Source organism: Lepidothrix coronata, unplaced genomic scaffold (assembly GCF_001604755.1).
Source record: "Lepidothrix coronata isolate B3197 unplaced genomic scaffold, Lepidothrix_coronata-1.0 Scaffold112, whole genome shotgun sequence".
NCBI classification, from domain to species: Eukaryota; Metazoa; Chordata; class Aves; order Passeriformes; family Pipridae; genus Lepidothrix; species Lepidothrix coronata.
The window spans coordinates 1,922,283-1,939,492 of NW_016690292.1; the positions used below are offsets into that span (position 1 = coordinate 1,922,283).

Below are 17,210 nucleotides of genomic sequence, written 5' to 3' on the forward strand. Positions count from 1 at the left end.
CACCTTCCCCATTCAGCTCCTTACCCTCACACACACCCTTTCCTTCCCCAAACTCCTTTGTTCAACAGCCACAAAAAAACCCTCTGAAATAAGAAAGAAAAGCACCACAGGAAAATACATGCTGTCCTACCTCATCTGCCCTTAATTTCCCTCCCAGCTTTGCCTCTCTGCAGCCTTCTTTTAAAGCAGCCCAGCCACCAGATAGTGGGGCTGCAGAACGACCACCCCAACCCTGCAGGCCAGGTGTTGCAAAGGCTGAACCCAGCCTGGTGGGGACCTGGACTGCTCGGGGATGGGATGGGATGGAGGAACAGGGCAGCATCACCACTCTCAATCCTCCAGCTTGACCCTTGCACCATGAAGCTGTTCTTTTGCCCCCCCCTTCCCAGATAGCAGTTTTCTGGACCCAGGAAAGAATTGCACTGTCCCGCTTTTATCCAGTCCTCTTTTTAAGTGGCCTCTCAGGCACTGTGGGCTCTCTAAGACCTCTGCCCCAGCAGTTTCTTCAGCAAATTTCTCTTTCACTCTTAAATCAGTGGGTGGCCTGGAGGAGCAGAACTACACCTCTGGAGAGCCATGTCCCCTCTGCCCTGCTGCGATGGGTACCCCAGGCTGCGAGCTCCCTGTCAGCTCAGTCATGCCTCTCACTGATGCCTTGAGGTGTCCAGAGACAGGCTGCCCTGGGACTGTGAGTTCCTGCACCCACTGGGAGCAGCAGGACCAGTGGAATTTCAAAGGCTCACAACAGGTTGGAGGCAGAGCTGACTGTGGTCTGGGGAAGCATCCTCGCAGGATCCATCTCTATCACCTTCAGCACTTCCCAGCTTCCAGGGAAGGAAATACCAGTTCATCTAACCCCAAAACATCATGGATTTGTATTCAGGCAGATGGACCTACCCCCAGGGGAGAATGAGGGGAGATGAAGCCATTTAAAAGGAGAGATCCAAAGGGAGAAACTGAGCCACCCAGTTAAGGCCATGCCATAAATATCTCCATAGTGATTCAGGCTGCTAACAGCACCCTGAGCAGCCAATAAAAGACTTTTCCTCACCAAGGAACCCTTCCTCCTCCTGGCAGAGAAGGGAGCAAGTGTCTGGTGCCCCAAGAGTCGTGACTCATCTGTGAAGTGTTATGGTGCTGCTGGGAGCAGAAAAAATAGGAAAAATATTTCTTCTGTTGTCAGAAGAAATTAACTTCCACAAAAACAAACTGGAGAACGAGTGAGGCTCTGGCTCTGGCCCCTGCAGAACCGGGACCACAGGAGTTACCCACAGGACTTCTCCAACCCTCTCTACATCTCTCAGGGGAACGCTGTACCCGGCAGTGCAAGCTGAGGATGCAGAAGGCAGAAGTTTGCTGAAGACACAGACACTAAAAGCTGTTCCGGCAGGCTGTGCCAAGTCTTGTTCTTCATGTAAGAGAGCTCCCTCTAGGTCAAACACTCGGGTATTTCAGAGCCATTGCTCGTTTGGGAGCCCATGCTCTGCCCTGATGCCTTTATCTCCACAGAAGTGTCTGTCAGTCAGAAAACCCACAGGCACCCCAGAAGATGTGGGGTTTGCTTTGCCCTCACAACCCAGCCTTCCTGCTGCAGGCATCGGCCACCCATGCTCAGTGTGCAGCGTGCACACACGCGTGCAATGCGTGTGCATGTAGCCACAGGTCCTTGGGACCTCACCCATCAGAGCGACTCTGATCCCTGGAGGTATTTAAAACACCTGTAGATGTGGCACTTGGGGACATGGTTTAGTAATGGATGTGGCAGTGCTGGCTGAATGGTTGGACTCGATGATCTTGGAGGTCTTTTCCAACCTAAACGATTCTACGACTCTGTGATTTCAATATGTTCAGCTGCAGGTACACCAGGGAAGGAGCCAACCCGTGATTTCTCCAGCCTCAAACCCAATCTTTACCCTGCTTTGAAACACTGATGAATTATTCCACAAACTGATGAGCGGGAGAGTTCAGCAGAGGATTTCGAATTCACAGAACAAGAAAAATCAGATGGAAAAGACTTAATGTCAGAAAATGCCGGACCGTTCCCCGCAGTGGGATCCCAGGAGCTTTGTGCAAACTGGTTTTAAACCTGGGAGTCTTTAATACAACTTCCTGTTTTATTTTCATTTTACCTAGACTGGTATTTGCTAATAAATATGCAGCTGGCTGTATACAGAACAGCAGGTAGCTCCCATTTACAGCATTCAACACCCTCACTCTGCTATGCAGTATAATACTCACAATAAAACACACACCGTATTTGCAACTGTGTCCATGCCACTATTCTGGTACGTGACACACATTAAGAAACATATTCAGAACATAGAAAAGAATTTACCATTTACATAAAAAAGATGCGCTGGGATTTTCAATAAGTTCCAGCATAATAACAGTATCATTTTTATATCTTGTCTGCTCCCTTGGTCTTGCTGATTTAATACGTCTTTTCTCTTTATAACCATAAACCTATAGGTTGTATATAGATTTTCTTAAACATGATATACGGTGCCAGTGTGTATTTATAAAACTTCACCATAGAAAAGTAACAATTGTCAGAACAACTTAATCCAAGGGCCATCCAGGCCAATATCCTGTCTCCAACAGTTTTTTCCATTAATATGGATTAGGCAGACAATACAGTTTACTACAACCTTGTTTTATAACCATGTTAGTGATAATAATAGTGCCTTGTGTATAAATGCTTATAGATCACAGTGTTCAGGGAAACAGCATCGTCCCCACAGGGCAGGGAGGGAAACTGAGGCAGGGGAGATGGAGATTTTTCATATATATAAAGAAATACTATATTTTTACATATATATATATATGTGTGTGTGTATATATATATATAGATATATATATATATACACAAAACTTGATGGAGATTATACATAATGAGCAGTCATCCAGAGCCCTGGATAGCAGCACCACCCACTCCAGCCCTTCCATCTCACCACAGAGCCCTGCCTGGCACGGAAAGATGGGCCACAAGCCTGGGGGATGCTGCCCTGGGAAGAGTTAATGATGGAGGTCTCAAATCCAAGCGCTGCAGGTGTCTGCTTTTAATTCTTTGCTGCTCTTCTCCCAAACAGCCCAAGGATTTCCACCCTCCCTCTTTCTCCTTTACAAACGAGTGTTTAACATAAGAAGAGAGGCAAGAGGAGCCAGGGAAGCCGGGAGATCTCCTACAGCCCTTTCTAAGCAACCTGAGCAGGCGGGAAAAGGCAGCTGGCTGGAGCCCAGCAAGAGAGCGGGGACCATGGGATGAGTCTTCTCACATCTGGTTAAGTACTGCTAAACCCTCCGACGAGCTGCCTAATTATTACAACACTTCTGCCGAAAAATTAACGTGCTTGGCCGGCTGCACTGGGGCAGAAAGGGTAGGAAAGCAGCTGTCAGGATGCAGGCCGTGATGGGAGCACCAAGGAAAGAGGTTTGCGGCACAAGAGCACAAGAGAAGGGCAAGGAAGCTCTGCCTGCAGGGATCCTGCTGGGAAAACAGCCTACTCCCTGCTTTTTTTGCTGCACGGCCCCCAGGAGAGGACAGTGCCAACAGAGTTGTTAATCCAGCAAGAACAGCCCTTGCAAAGAGCTCCACAGTGATGCCCTGCCTACCACAATGAACAGAATAACCTGTCAGCAAACAAAAACGTAGATGACCCTGAGAACCCAACAGCAGGGCCAGGAACAGGATCTGGGGCACTGAGGTCCCCTCTACCTTTCCTTCTTGCTGAGCACTCATTTCAGTAAGTTCCACAAAATCCAAGTGTGGCACCTTATTTCTGTAGGTCTCTATAGGTGCTATAGGTGCATTATTCATATGTGCATGTCTCTTCCAAAACCAGTTAAAAAGGGCTGCAGAGAAGACAACAGGGTCCTGCTCCCCCAGCACAACCGTCTCCGTGTCACGTTAGTGGCTAAGCCTCTTTCTGCTACAGCTGTGGTGGGATTAATCTCTCTCCCTGGACAAAAAGGTGGGCTTATTTCCTGAGAGATGTCCAAGTACACCCAGAGAGCTCAGCGAAAGCAGCAGCCTGCTGGGTGCCTTTTACCCACAGACATTTGATGAAATTAATGACACAAAAGTAAGTATAAAGGCTAAGACAAATAGAACTGGCAACAACTTGAACCTTTGGCCTGTCCTTTGAAAGTCTCTGGCAAGTCTCAAATCTTCTTGATCTGCTCACTAAAGGGATGACTGTCCCACAATTATTTTCCAAGCATTTGTTGGCAAGTTGTAGGAGGAAAAAGGCATTTCACTGAAGCTGTTAGTACAAAAGCTCAGCTCCAGCCAGGGCCCTGGACTCCACTTCAAATTATAATATTTTAAGTACCTGAAAATAAATATTTTGTCAGCTGCTGAGAATTAAGAAGTAGCTTCGACCTTTCAGAGAGGGGAACCCTGCGGAGAGCGGCAAGGCTCAGAGAGTTAGTTGCAAAACAAGCTCTGCCCAAGCCATTCAACCTGTCTAGCACACACACAGCCTCCCCTCCCACGTTCCCAGCTCCCAAAGACACTGGAGCAGCACTTTACTATAAACTGGGTGCCATGAGTAAAATGAGCATCCTTGAGATGGCAACGGCACCGTGTCAGGGCTTCCTACTCAGAGTCCCCTCCCGCGTTGCTCATTGGTGCTGTTGTGCCATGTTGTACCTCTCACAGTCCTAGGAATTTCATCCACAAGGATTAAAAATACTCACTTTAGTTTTGTAACATCTGACTATGACCAAGCACCTGGGTAAATGTAGCTGTCACCTCTCAGACCTCTGAACCACAGTGAGCACCGTTCTGCTCCAGCGATGGCAAAAGGAACGTGCACAAAGCGGGAGATCTCTGGTTTTCCAGCAGAGCTCAAGGAGTTAAATTCCTCTCCCTTCCCCCCAATCTTTCTGCCTTTGGCCTTTAGATCAGCCCTGGTTGCCAATGAGGACTCATCGAAACACCACCAGGCTGGGCCTGTCAGGAAGGAAACCAGCGCGTCCAGAGTTTTGTTGTTCTAAAGACTTTTTTTTTTTTAATTTTATTTTACTGCTCAGGAAGGAAGCCAGAGCTTGCGCTTCGACTCCAAGAATGTTGATTACTCATCCTTCCCTGCATTATTTCTTTTATCTCTCACTTTTATCTACCTTACTCCAAATATTTCCCCCTCAGTTCTTTCTCTACCGTTCCTAGCCACTGCTTTCAGCTGTTCATCCAAGTTTCATTAAAAAAAAAAAAAATATTTGGCAACTGTTTCTTCAGAAAAAAATCCCAATTATCATGTTTATTAAACAAGCCTCTATCCCTCCCCCCATGCAGCCTTTTCAATCCGGGTACCATGGTTATAACAACTGCTCTAGGACCCGAGCAGCTCCGGAACATGAACATAACCACCTTGAGCGGGGGAATATCATAACCCCTGCTTTAAAGACGGGTGATGAGAAATTACTCTGCCTGTCCAAGGTCAATAGAGTCCACAGCACAAGCACAGTCTATGCTCAGGGCTTTGCCCAGGCAGCCCTTCCCTCTTCCTGCTCCACATGGCTGTGAGGATTAGGCACACTCAGCTCTGCCAATAAACTTGTCCTTCATCTTCAATACCCCCCCACTAATTAAGCTAGAAATGTGCAACAAAACTAAAAGAATTGGTATGTGACGAGTTGATGACACATTTCCTTAGACTCAGAAAAATGTGGGTCCTGGATCACCCGATTGTCAGGAGCCACCTGAGTACATAGCAGAGAGACTATCAGCAAGTGGTGTCTAACTGCCTTCTCCTCTGCAAAATCCATCACACCACCCAGGGGTTTCCTTTTCTTCTTTGCCCAGGTGCAGCTAACAACCCAGACAGAATTGGCAACATCTGGGAGAACATACACTCAGATGTTTTTCATTGACATTGTAACCTTCCCCAGCCTTTGCCAACGTGTGCCCACTCCCTGGGGTGGGAGATGCACACGCCCAAGGGCTGATTGGGTCCTCGCAGTGTTCCTGAAGAGATAAACAAATGTGAAGGGTTTTTTGTTTGTTTGTTTTGTTTTTGTTTTCAGTTTAAGGTCCTTTGTTCCTTGAGATGTGCCATAAACCTGGGGCCTGATCTGGACCATACCGTACACAGCTTCCCAGGCTCCTACACCCATGACATCTCTGTTACATGCAAGTGAGGCCGATTCAAGTTCTCTCTGCCCAGTTCTGTCTTACTCTAACACAATCCTCCCCTGTTTCCACAGCCAACGCATTGTTTTCATTTTAAGAGGGGAAAATAATGAGATGGTGGGAACATTACTTCTGTCTAATGGAGACAGAGATCTGCAGACTTTCATGGCTTACTTTTTCCAGTATAGCCTAGCCCTGATCCAAATATCATCATACTTATTTCAGTCCTGGACCAAATGTGAGACTGGACACATTTGCCAAATTAAGACAGAAATAACTTGCAGTATTTTTCTACTTCACACTCTTTCAAACACCTCTTGCTGACATTAAATTTCTGGTCTGCAGACGCCCTGCTTTCCACACTACTGAACCTCCCGGCACCTTCAACACAGCCCCAAATCTTGAGCGAAGGCTGCCCATCACCTCCCCTCTTCCATAACCAGATCGGCTCCTTGAGAGCAACACTTTGTGCATGAACCCAAATATCCAGAAAGGAAGGAGCAGCACAGACAGTGGCAACAAGTCCCCAGGAGCAGAGCTGGCAGGAGCAAGGCCAGCTGTCCTGTAAAGGCTGTGCTGAGCAAAGTGCAAATCTGAGGGAAAAGATGCAGGGTTACAAGAGTTTGGCTGCCCATTCTCCCCTTCTCCCATTCAAGGCGCACCCCCTGAGGTATGAATCCACTCGGGCTGGCAACTTCTTGATTGTAACCATTAAGTTCCTCCGCTTGTGCTCTGTGCGGGGTTACCCAGGTCACTGATTGCTCCTTCATCTCCCCAGTAAAAATAAAAAAAGCCAGTGGTCAAACTGCCTCCTCAGGGAGGCTGAAGACAAGTGCTTAATAGGTAAAAGCTGTCACCCTGGCTAAGGACTTTGCTGGGGGGTTATCTCTCACCTATAGCACCAGCAACGTGAAGTGAGGCTAGTTTGCAAGGAGGAGAATAAACAAGAGAGGGAAGAGAGCTTCTACAACCCCCTTGACAGTGCTGCAACGCTTGGATACCTCTGACCTGCACTGATGCCCAACACTCAGGATTTCCACCCATCCACAGCCATCAGAGCCTCACAAGATCCTCCACACTGCAAACAGCAACAAGGAGACAAGGTTCCCTCTAGCCTGCATGGGCCAAAGGTTGGGCTGGGTGCGGGGCGGCCCTGCTGCAGCACGGCCAGGCCACCCTGATAAGGCTTTCACTCACCCAGCCTGAGGTGCAGCACCCAGGGTGCCATTAGCCCCCATTCACCCTCCTCCTCTCTCACTCACAAACACCCTCACACTGCCTCCTGAACAGTGCAAGGCTCCAGCAGGGCCTCTGGCAGGAAATTTTGTGGAGCGTCCCCCCAAACAGGATTGGAACAGAAAACTCCAAAAGAATTCTTCCGTATTGGAAGTCAGGTTGGAAGACAAGGCAGAGCTGCAATCTGGTACCAGGGCTTTCCCCATCCCAGCAAAACTGCCAAAGCAGGCTCTCTGCAATGAGGGATGATTATCCTATGTCTCCTTATAGCGAGGGATGTTACAGGACAGACAATTCCACATTCTAAATGGCTTTGCAAGTTGTTTCCTAAAGTGCAGGGAAACAACACAAAAATCAGATTAAAAGGTTGAGTCCTTTTGAATTAAAACCACCTGAATTTAAATCAAAGTACCGAAAATCCCAATAGAAAGAAATGGGTTTGTCAGGGGCAGTCCCCAGAGTTTCACTTTTTGCTCTGTTTAGAAAACCAATTGCTTCTGGGGAGGCTGTCACGTGGAGCCTTCGCCCCAGTGCTTTCTGGTTTTGTTTTCATACAAGCACTCCGAGGCACTCACCTGCCTCCCAAGGAACAATCCCGTGCTCAGGGAGCCAGCCGTGCCACCCAGCCCAGGAGCCGCAGCTGGATGTGTCCTGCCACCCTTGCCCTGCTCAGGGCTGTGGCACTGCACATCTAGAAAGCCCAGGTAAGGCCGCAGGATTGCACAAGCAAAAAGCTCACACACGAAAGCTCTTGGGTCTTTCCAAATTAAAAACTTTATGTTGTTACTCTGGTGAGAAACAGCTCCTAAGAATCAGTACTGCTGGGGGAAGGCAAGGACACAGTTTCCAGCTCTTCCTTTTAGGGGTATACAGAGACACATGGTGCCTTTCTTTTTCCACTGCAGAACAGCCTAATATTCATCAAAAAAAAAAAAGTACAAAGCACATTCTTGTTCTTCTGCAATTCAGTGAGAAAGCTGTTATCAGCCTCAACTTAGCAAAAAAGGAAGGTTTTAAAACAACACTGATTAGAAACTATGTCCCAAGTGAGGAAAAATACGACAGAAATGTCCCACACCTGAACTCCACAAGCAGTTTCACTGTCACCAGGTCTCCCTCCCACGTTATCTGCATTTAAGACAATAAATCCCTCCTTGCCTCGCTCCTCCCCAACATTGCTTCTCCCCCTCTTCTGTTGCTCAGGGCACTGCTGCAATTCAAGACGCCAGCAAATGGTCGAAGGAGAGGAGAAAGTGATGGCTAAGAAGAACTCCCAGGCCATCACAACCACCACCCCTGTTTTTAAAAGACAGGACAAAGAAGAAGAAGATGGACACAGATAGCACCAAACCCAGCAGTACTTCTTCAGCCAGAGCTCCCACGGACTCGAGGGCTGTGTCCCAGAGAAGGGCCGCCAATCTGGCCAGCAAATACCCGATGCCCAAGCAGTAACAGGAAAATAATTCAGCACTAAAAATCTAAAAAACCCTGAATTCAATGAATTTGCCCCGAATGGCTGTAACCTGTGAGTTTCTATACTCGGGTCAGCAGAGCCAAGCAGGCAAACAGCGAGGTTGCATGAAGGGGCAGAAAGACACAATACAGTTTACATGTGTAGATCTACAAAAAATGCACATGCCCTTTTTCAGAGGACACTGTATAGGAATCCAATCCTACATTAAATTTCTCAAATAGAAATCCATAATTTCCTGAGAATTTTAATTGCTTTGCATAGCTGAAAAATGTCCTCAGAAGTCCCCAAATCTGCTATTCCATCCTGAAGAAGAGAGATGAAACATTCACAGGCTATCAAGCACATTGACATGATAGAAGACCACCAGTGACATGAACCACGGGATAAAAATCGTCACAATTTGCTTTCAGTGGCTGCTTTTCTTGGAATATGGTATTAAAAGAAAACAACTTTGCTCCCACTATGAATTTGCATTAGAAATCCATAATAAAAATAAAGCTTAATATTATACAAATGGGTACAGTTCTCTATAGTGCTCCTGATGCAGATTAAGGTTAGACAGATTTTAGATGACAGTTATTTACCTCAGTCTAACACCATGTATGCACAAATGGAATTTATTTTATAGCTGCAGATATTAGCCAGAAAAAAAAAAAAAAAGAGATGAGAGGAAATCTTACAGTCTCACGTAAAATATAATTATGTCTGTTTTCTGCTCCCTGGAAGGCAAACAAAGAGGGAAAAATGAATCTGCTGCTAGCATTTAATGGGACTTGTCTAAATGATATCAAACAAATAACAACCAGCAGTGATTCACAAACACCTTCACTTCTATTTTTTTTTCACTGGGGAATTCCAGAAACATTAAGACCTCATTGTCTTGAACATTTTCACTCCTACAGACCAGGATTAGGCCCGTGCCTGAGTATGTCTCTTTCCTTCAAGACCTTCAAAATATCAAAGAAAGAAAAATAAATCACAGAGGCACTAAGGCTCATTCATTCTCTCCCTCCTGAAATGTTTGCCCACTTCCCCCCTCTTCTCCCAATTCCCTACGCAATCGCTACCAATCAACCAGGAAACTGTTGCTAACTCTTGAATTTTGCAAGTTAGCAAGTAAAATAATAAAACAATGTTTTAACTGTCAGAGATCCTGGCTCGGAAAGTGCACTTTGGTCATTTCCTTTAATAACTGCAGTTTAGCAGTAATGATTTATAATAGTTCATAATATTCTACTAACTGTACTATATTAATAATACTAATACTTTGCCCTTGCCTAGTGTCTTCTGTCAGAAGATATCAAAGCGGCACACTCCGCTGTGAGGGAGGTATCACTGCTCCCCCGGTAGGGATCGGGAAACCGTGACTCCAAGCCATGCCCGAGGTCAGGATTCCCGATCCCCAGCACAGCACGGCAGCCGCCAAGTCTGCCTGCACTTCTCCTGCCGCAATTCTCTGACAGCAGTCGAGTCTGATCGATGGGGCTGAAGATTTAATGTGATTCATTCCTTCTCGAAAAGCAAGGTTTGGCCAGCGGTTTGGGGGCCGTGGTTTTGATGGGAAATACCGAGCAAGGTGGGGGGGTTGCCCTGCAATTGTACAATAAATACCCTCCTGCCAGCATCCAGACACACGGGGCAAAAGAGGAGCGATAAATATTTACTGTGTCCATGCCCATCTCTCCAGTAGGAGATGGATAAATATGACATTTCGGTGTTGCTCAGCACTCCGAGGACAGTGGTTATAAGCCCTAACACTGGCTCCCAGGGAGCCCAAAAAGGAAAAGAAAGGGCACAAGGCATTGCTGGCACGGCTGAGACCACACGAAGGCCGGCCGGATGGCAGCGGCTGCGCGGGGAAACATTTTGGAGGAGAAAACAGCCCCAGCCCTCCCCCTCAAACGATCAATTAAAAGCCATCCTTCTGCCGAGAGCGGGCGAGGACAGCAAATGAGGGCTGCGAGGAGCAGCGCCCGGCCGGGCTCTGCATGACAATTGATGGGAAGGGGAGGCCAGAGGGGTGGCGGGGGAGGCAGCTCCATCCCTCCTCTCACCATGGTGATTAGGTATTCCGAGTGCGCCAGATAGCCCCAAATAACAGAAAGAGAAATATAAACTGGAGACCGGCAGATCCAAGGCAGGCCAGATGGTCCCGCAGCCGGCAGGGGCTGCTCCCATCCAGCCCTTCCCCACTTTAACTGTTCAAACATTTCTTTATCCCGACAAGACAATTAAGCCGAACAGCATGGAAAGGAGTCTCGGCAACAGTTTGCAGAGGGAGCAGGAAGGTTGTTGCCAGAAAAGCAGGAAAAGGAGGTGACTGCCGCATGCTCCAAGACCTCCCTCCATGCAACACAGCTCGCTCCATGAGGACAGCGTGTTTTTGGTGGTGCAACGGGGATGGATGGCACAGATACCATCTCTGCTACTGCCCCATCTGCCTGCCCACCCCTTCAGAAAATCCACTGTTGCTCCTTCGCTCCTCCTACATCATGCAGGGCGCTGCAAAACGGAAAGAAACATTCCACTCGATTTATTTCATTATTTCATAAGCAGAGTTAAGCTTGCAATTTCCCATGGTCACGGCTGATCATTATTAGCAACAAAGCATCACTTCACATTAGACCCCAAATTTTACCGGCCCTGGAAGTGATGCATCCCAGTGGGAAGAGTTGTGAGCGATGGATGTGTGCACATGTGCATTCCCCATCCAAGCCATTGTTCTGCCATAAAATATAAGGAAAAAAACCCTTCTTACCCCAGCACATGTACATACACACACTGAGCTCTCTACATAGGTCCCAGCCCATAAACACAAATCCCAACACACACATGTCTGAGCGGGTGGGTTGATCTGATTTCCAAAGTACCATGTTATTCAGGAATTCAAGCTGTGGTCATCATAGCCCTGATGTCCATCACCTGAAGTGCAATTTACATTTGATCAATAACAAACCAGTTGTTTCAAAAGGAAAACTAACTCTATGCTAGTGATGTTCTTTAAAACCCCAAAGTGGAACAAAGAGCTCACTAATATGGCACACAACTTCTCATGCACAAAAGAAACCAATTGCAGCACAAACTGTGTCCAGATAACCGAGGTTAAATATGATTATCAAAAATAATAATAAGCAAAATACTGCTAATAGATCCACCTCACTATACCCAGCACACCCCAGGGATGATCCCAAGGGATCCCAGTCTTTTCCCAGCTCAATCACTCATCCTCAGGGCACACAAGGAGCTGGGGAAGAGCCACCAGCACGAGCAGGGAAACTGAGACATGGAGAACCAGGCTCTGGCCAGAGCCTGGAAACTGAATCAGTGTCCAGGATGTAGAGGATCACCTTCACACGTTGGCCTGTGCTCCACAAGAAGTCACAGACAATACATGACGGAGACCAAGCAGCAGACAGCAACAGGAAAGCATCTTCTGTGATCCCAAGGAGGCAGGGGGCATGGGCAGCCCCACAGGGAAGGGAGAGTGTCTGCTCTGACAAGGTCCAGTTATCTGCCAGGAAGTTCCAGCTTCAGCATGGACCTCTGTGTGTCACTTTGTGGGAAAGCAATGCCCCAGTGACTTGATATAGAAAGGCACTAGGACAAATTTTATTGAAAGTAAAGAACAAAACCAGGAATCTTTATTTTTTTTTTCCTGGTTTTAAAATAGGGCTATAGATCTCTCTTGCAGAAAGGAACATGCCATTTATTTCCACTCTTTCTAGGAATCTCAATTATTGTACGCTTATTAAAGGAAACCCATAAAATATGTCTTCCAGTGTCTTTAACACATGCTTTACAAGAAGCTCCTAAACTCTAACAAATGGCATTATTTCTCTCAGTAAGCACCTAAGGGAATGGGCCCATCCAGTACACGGTATGTCTGCATCTCCCTGGAAAGGCTCCACTTTTCTATGTGCCCCCTGTACACTCCATCACTCTGGATGTCCTGAATTTTATGTGTTGCATTTTACAGCAAGAGACAACTTATCCAAATACAGACATCCTAGCCCAATTTGCTGCTTAACAGAGAGCACAATCCCACCCAAATGCATGCCAAAGGAGATACTGTCCCTTTGGGGGATGTGGGGTATGGGCCTAAGCAACACCCTGCTTTAAAAGTAGGGAAAGGTTCGCCCAACAGGCTGAGCGATCTCTACTGCACAAACACACATCTTACAGGGCCAGGTGTTAACCTGGAATATAACAGCACGTATCCCAAAAAATTTTACTGAATTCCTCACATTTCCTCCACTGGTGAAAACAGGCCAAGACTTTCTTCCCATGTTGCAGAGGACTAAATAAGCACCTTCCAAACACTCCTTGTGGTGTAAATGCCTGACTTTGAACCTTGTTTTGTTTCAAAGTATTTCAAGCATAAACCTGTTTTTCAGGAAAATTAAAACTCAGTGATTGAATCATTTTGTTTTAATGGAAGTTTCTTAGAAAATTACCATTTAAGCTATGGGGTAAAACAAATATTTTAATGAGCTATTAAGAAAAGGCTTCTGCGCAGTGGAGCAGAAGACCACGCAGAGCAATCACAGCAATTCAGCTTCCATGTAACACAACCCCTTTCAGCAATCTGAAAAATACAACGAAACAGATGAGCTCTGCGAATCTGAAATGCACCCATTAGACATGGGAAGGTGTTGCTGATCTAAGAAAATTTTACAATTTTTGCTCGCAGCTGTAGAAAAGCCTAATTACATTTTTACCTTGAAGCTACAGCCACCTACCTGCAACAGATTCTCCATCAGGAGCAAAAGTAGGTAGCTTTTACAAAGGCTTATATATAACAATTACGCAAGGAATTCACCAAACTTCTCAGAGACAACAAATCCCCCCAAGTACACACTTATATAGAAACTCCAAAAATATAAATGCAAATGTTAATGCAAACCAGGATCACCATTATATCTGCTAACTGCGACCTTTTGAGTCCCTCACTGTGGAAGTTTTCCTTTTCTGATGGCCAACATCAAAGACTAATAGGATCCCCTAAAAAGCTCTACCACTTGCTCTTTTGGCCACCAGGAAACACACCCATACGTGTGTATGCACACACCAAATAAACTCGCTGTCTAAATGGAGCAAAGTTTCCATGGTGCAGTATCTACATGTGATAGGAATATGATACAGAGCCAACAGACATATTTAGTGTACACCATCCTGGTAGTTACAGAAGAATTTTAATGTCGATGAAATAGCAGGGATGTTGCATCTGCTCAGCTCTACCGCGCAGTAAAGCATCTTCAAGAAATTTAACAACATGGGTAACAAGAACAATACGACAAAACACCTCCCACTTCTGCCCAAGTTTTCCAAGCTGCCTGCAAAGTTTTTATTCTGCTTCCTTTCCCTTGCAGGTCCCCTGCCACAGCACTGGCAGAGGCACAGGGAGCTGGTGTCACCCTGGCTGCCTCTCGCACCCGCCGGAGCAAAGCCCCGTCTGCTCCCAGGAAGGAGCGGACCCACGTTCGGCACACGCTGTTGGCAAAGGCAAGGCACGGCGGTGGATGTGGACCCTCCTGTCTGTCCACAGCTGCGCTCCATGCGGTCTAATTCATTTAACAGATTTATTTCTTTAAATGGGGTATCTGACAGGATTTTGCCACCAAGATCCATAGCAGCTGATGTGCTCTAAATTCATTTAGGTAGCGGACCCGCTCCTCCGCCACTATCTCCCAGAGTACTCTTTCAAGCAAGCTTCATTTTCACAGCCAGGTTATATTGATAAGGGAAAGAGCATCAACAAAGATGTCTCTAAGCCTTGCCATCTCACCTGCCTCCCCCGTGGATAATTACATTACCAGCTTAACACACATCCACATCCACATGCGCTCCCACCTACAGCCACTTCCCCCACGGACCCAAAAGGAGGGAGAGGAGATGCTGAACAATGAAAGGAGCTTACAGCACAAAAAGTAGCACGGTCGGGGGTGGATCAGAAGAAGAGGGGGGAGAGAGATAAGAGATCACATTGGTACTGCAAGAAATACACAGCTCCTGCCTTCAGTGGGAATCGTCCTACCCTCGCAAATGCCGGCATAAAAGACACACTTGCAGCGTATTTCAAAACCAAAGAGCGATGGATTTACAAGGCAGGTTGATTTTATGATGACTTTTATTGAAAAGGTACGCTGGGTTTAGGCAGATGCCTTTTAGCGCCGGTAAGTTAGCACAGTGCCTAATTCAAGGAGACAGCCTGAGGAAGCAGCGCCGACAGGGGAGAGAGAGCCACAATGTCTCTATTACTCTCCTCGGTATCATAAAGGGGAGAAGAAAAATCACGTCTGAAAAGGGAGAGGAAGGAATGGTGCAGCAGGTTTTGGTTTTAAAAGAAAAGTAATAATAATAACAACGACAATATTAAAACGGTTTTCTAAGAAGAAAACTTAACAGAACAAAGGAGCCCATGTGAAAAGCAAACCACTCACTCCTTGATCTACATCTCTGGGTTTACAGGAAAACTCTAATCATAAGTCAGTGCTCTTCCTTGGGGTACCACGCTCTGCTGCCCCCAGACCACTCCCCGTCATGGGTCACCTCCCAGCTCTGCAAACCTGGAAGCCTGCCCTTCACGAAGGACAGCTCTGCCTCTCTGTGTAGGCAACACCACAAGAGACAAGGTGATGGGAGAGCATGGAGTTACAGTCATGAACAAGTGGACTGGGTTCCTTCAGTCCGATCACCGGCCTGCAAAACGGCACATCACCTTTCAACGGGCACCAAATGGGGGAAACGCTCAGAGAAAGCACATGATGCAACAGCTTATTGAATTGTAGGAACAATTTGTATTTATGCCTTAAAGAGGGAGCTCAGTGGCCAGAAATATTGTTAAGTTAACCAGAGGAAAAGGTATTTTTGTCCTAACCGGAGGCACAAATCCCGATGGTGAATCATACAAGAATGGTGTGCATGAAGAAAAGGTCAGAAAGAAACACCTGGAGAAGCAGGGGGCACGTACTTGTTGCAAGCTTTGGGTAAGTTTCTGGCTATGCACTCCAGCTGCATCTCTGTTTATACACATACATGTACCAGCACCTATAGCCTCGCACTGGGGCATGGAGAGATTTCTGCAGGGTCAATATCACCTCTCCAACATGTGCTGGAAGGCAAGTTTCCTTCACGAGCACCTCACCTTAAAATCTGTCAATCCTTTTAGAAGAACAAGGCAATATTGCATGGCTGAGCTTGGCAGGCAGGAAAGGCTGCTTTGCCTCCACCTCCAGCAAGTATCACAGCACTGTGGGACAATCACCTGTTGAGTATCTCAGTGAGGCACAATTAAAGAACCACCAACAAGTCAACAGAGGTACTTACATCTGTCACTTCGGTCTTCGGGACTGGATGAAGTCTCACGGTCAGAAATGAGGCCAGAAACTGCAAAGATCTTCTTCCCCGTATCATCAACTTTGAGGGAGCCGGGGGAGCTGGAAGGGAGCTGTGTGCCAAACTCGTACTCCTTCCCATCAGTGTCCGAGAAGCGCAGATGGGGTGAGTCAGTGTCGTGGCAGTTCTTGAGGCGCTTGGCCGGCGTAAAGGCTGACTGGTAGCTCTCCCGGTCTTCAGTGGATGCAAAGGGGCGGAAAGCCCCGACGCCGCTGTGGTTCAACATACTGATCGGGGTGCAGTCCAGGTTGGGGGGTGCAAACTGGGGGTGGAGGTGAAGCAAGGATGGAGGAAAGTCACGGTTTGCAAACGCTCCCGGCACCCCGCCTTGACGGTGGTACATGGAGGCAAAAGTATATGAGCCATTGGTAAAGGGAATATGCACGTCCTTATCTGCTGACACGGGGACTCCAAAAGGCCTCGGCTGCTGGCAGGGAATGGAAGCGTCGCGGCTGGCTTCAGCGGTGGAGGCAAGAACCATCAGTGCTGGGGAGGCCAGTGGGTTGGGGAGATAGGGTGAGTTCTCCATCTTGAACGCTGCCCGGTGTAAGTCCATCGGAGTCTCTTTCCTCAGCAGGATCACGAGCAGAACGATCTTCCCCCGAAGGAAAGCAAAGCGATGCCTGGGAATGGAGCGGGGAAAACTACTGGAGCATCGTCACCCTTCGAACACTGCAAGGAAACAGAAAAGGAAAGAAAACACAGCCGGTTAGGTTACTGCACTCATCTCTCTGGGACGCTCCAGCAGCAGGGTGGCCACATGTGTTACGAGCCACCGGCCGGAGACGCGCCACTGTTCTCATTCAAGAAAATCAATAGACAACTTCACACACTAGTGGAATCAGCCCTGGCCCTCCAGGTTAAAGGGTATCATCCAGTGCAGATGAATGAAAGGCAAACCAAACATAATAACATGCAGATTTAATAATGCACTAATAAAAAAGGTTCAGTATAAAATTAACATAGTAACTC

The 17,210-nt window shown here is 47.1% G+C and overlaps 1 protein-coding gene across 6 annotated transcripts in view; it reads right to left on the bottom strand.

Annotated features, from left to right (window-relative positions):
* Nucleotides 1-16,892, bottom strand: part of RNF220 (ring finger protein 220) — a 214,246-nt gene extending 197,354 nt beyond the window's left edge. The window contains exon 1 of one of the 6 annotated variants that reach the window (XM_017824756.1): nt 16,170-16,892. In XM_017824756.1, the coding sequence (XP_017680245.1) occupies nt 16,170-16,794 (625 nt within the window). In that variant the 5' untranslated portion in view covers nt 16,795-16,892. The remainder of the gene's footprint in view (nt 1-16,169) is intronic. The other 5 variants (XM_017824752.1, XM_017824753.1, XM_017824757.1 and 2 more) reach the window with 5 other exon arrangements.
* Nucleotides 16,893-17,210: the final 318 nt, after the last annotated feature.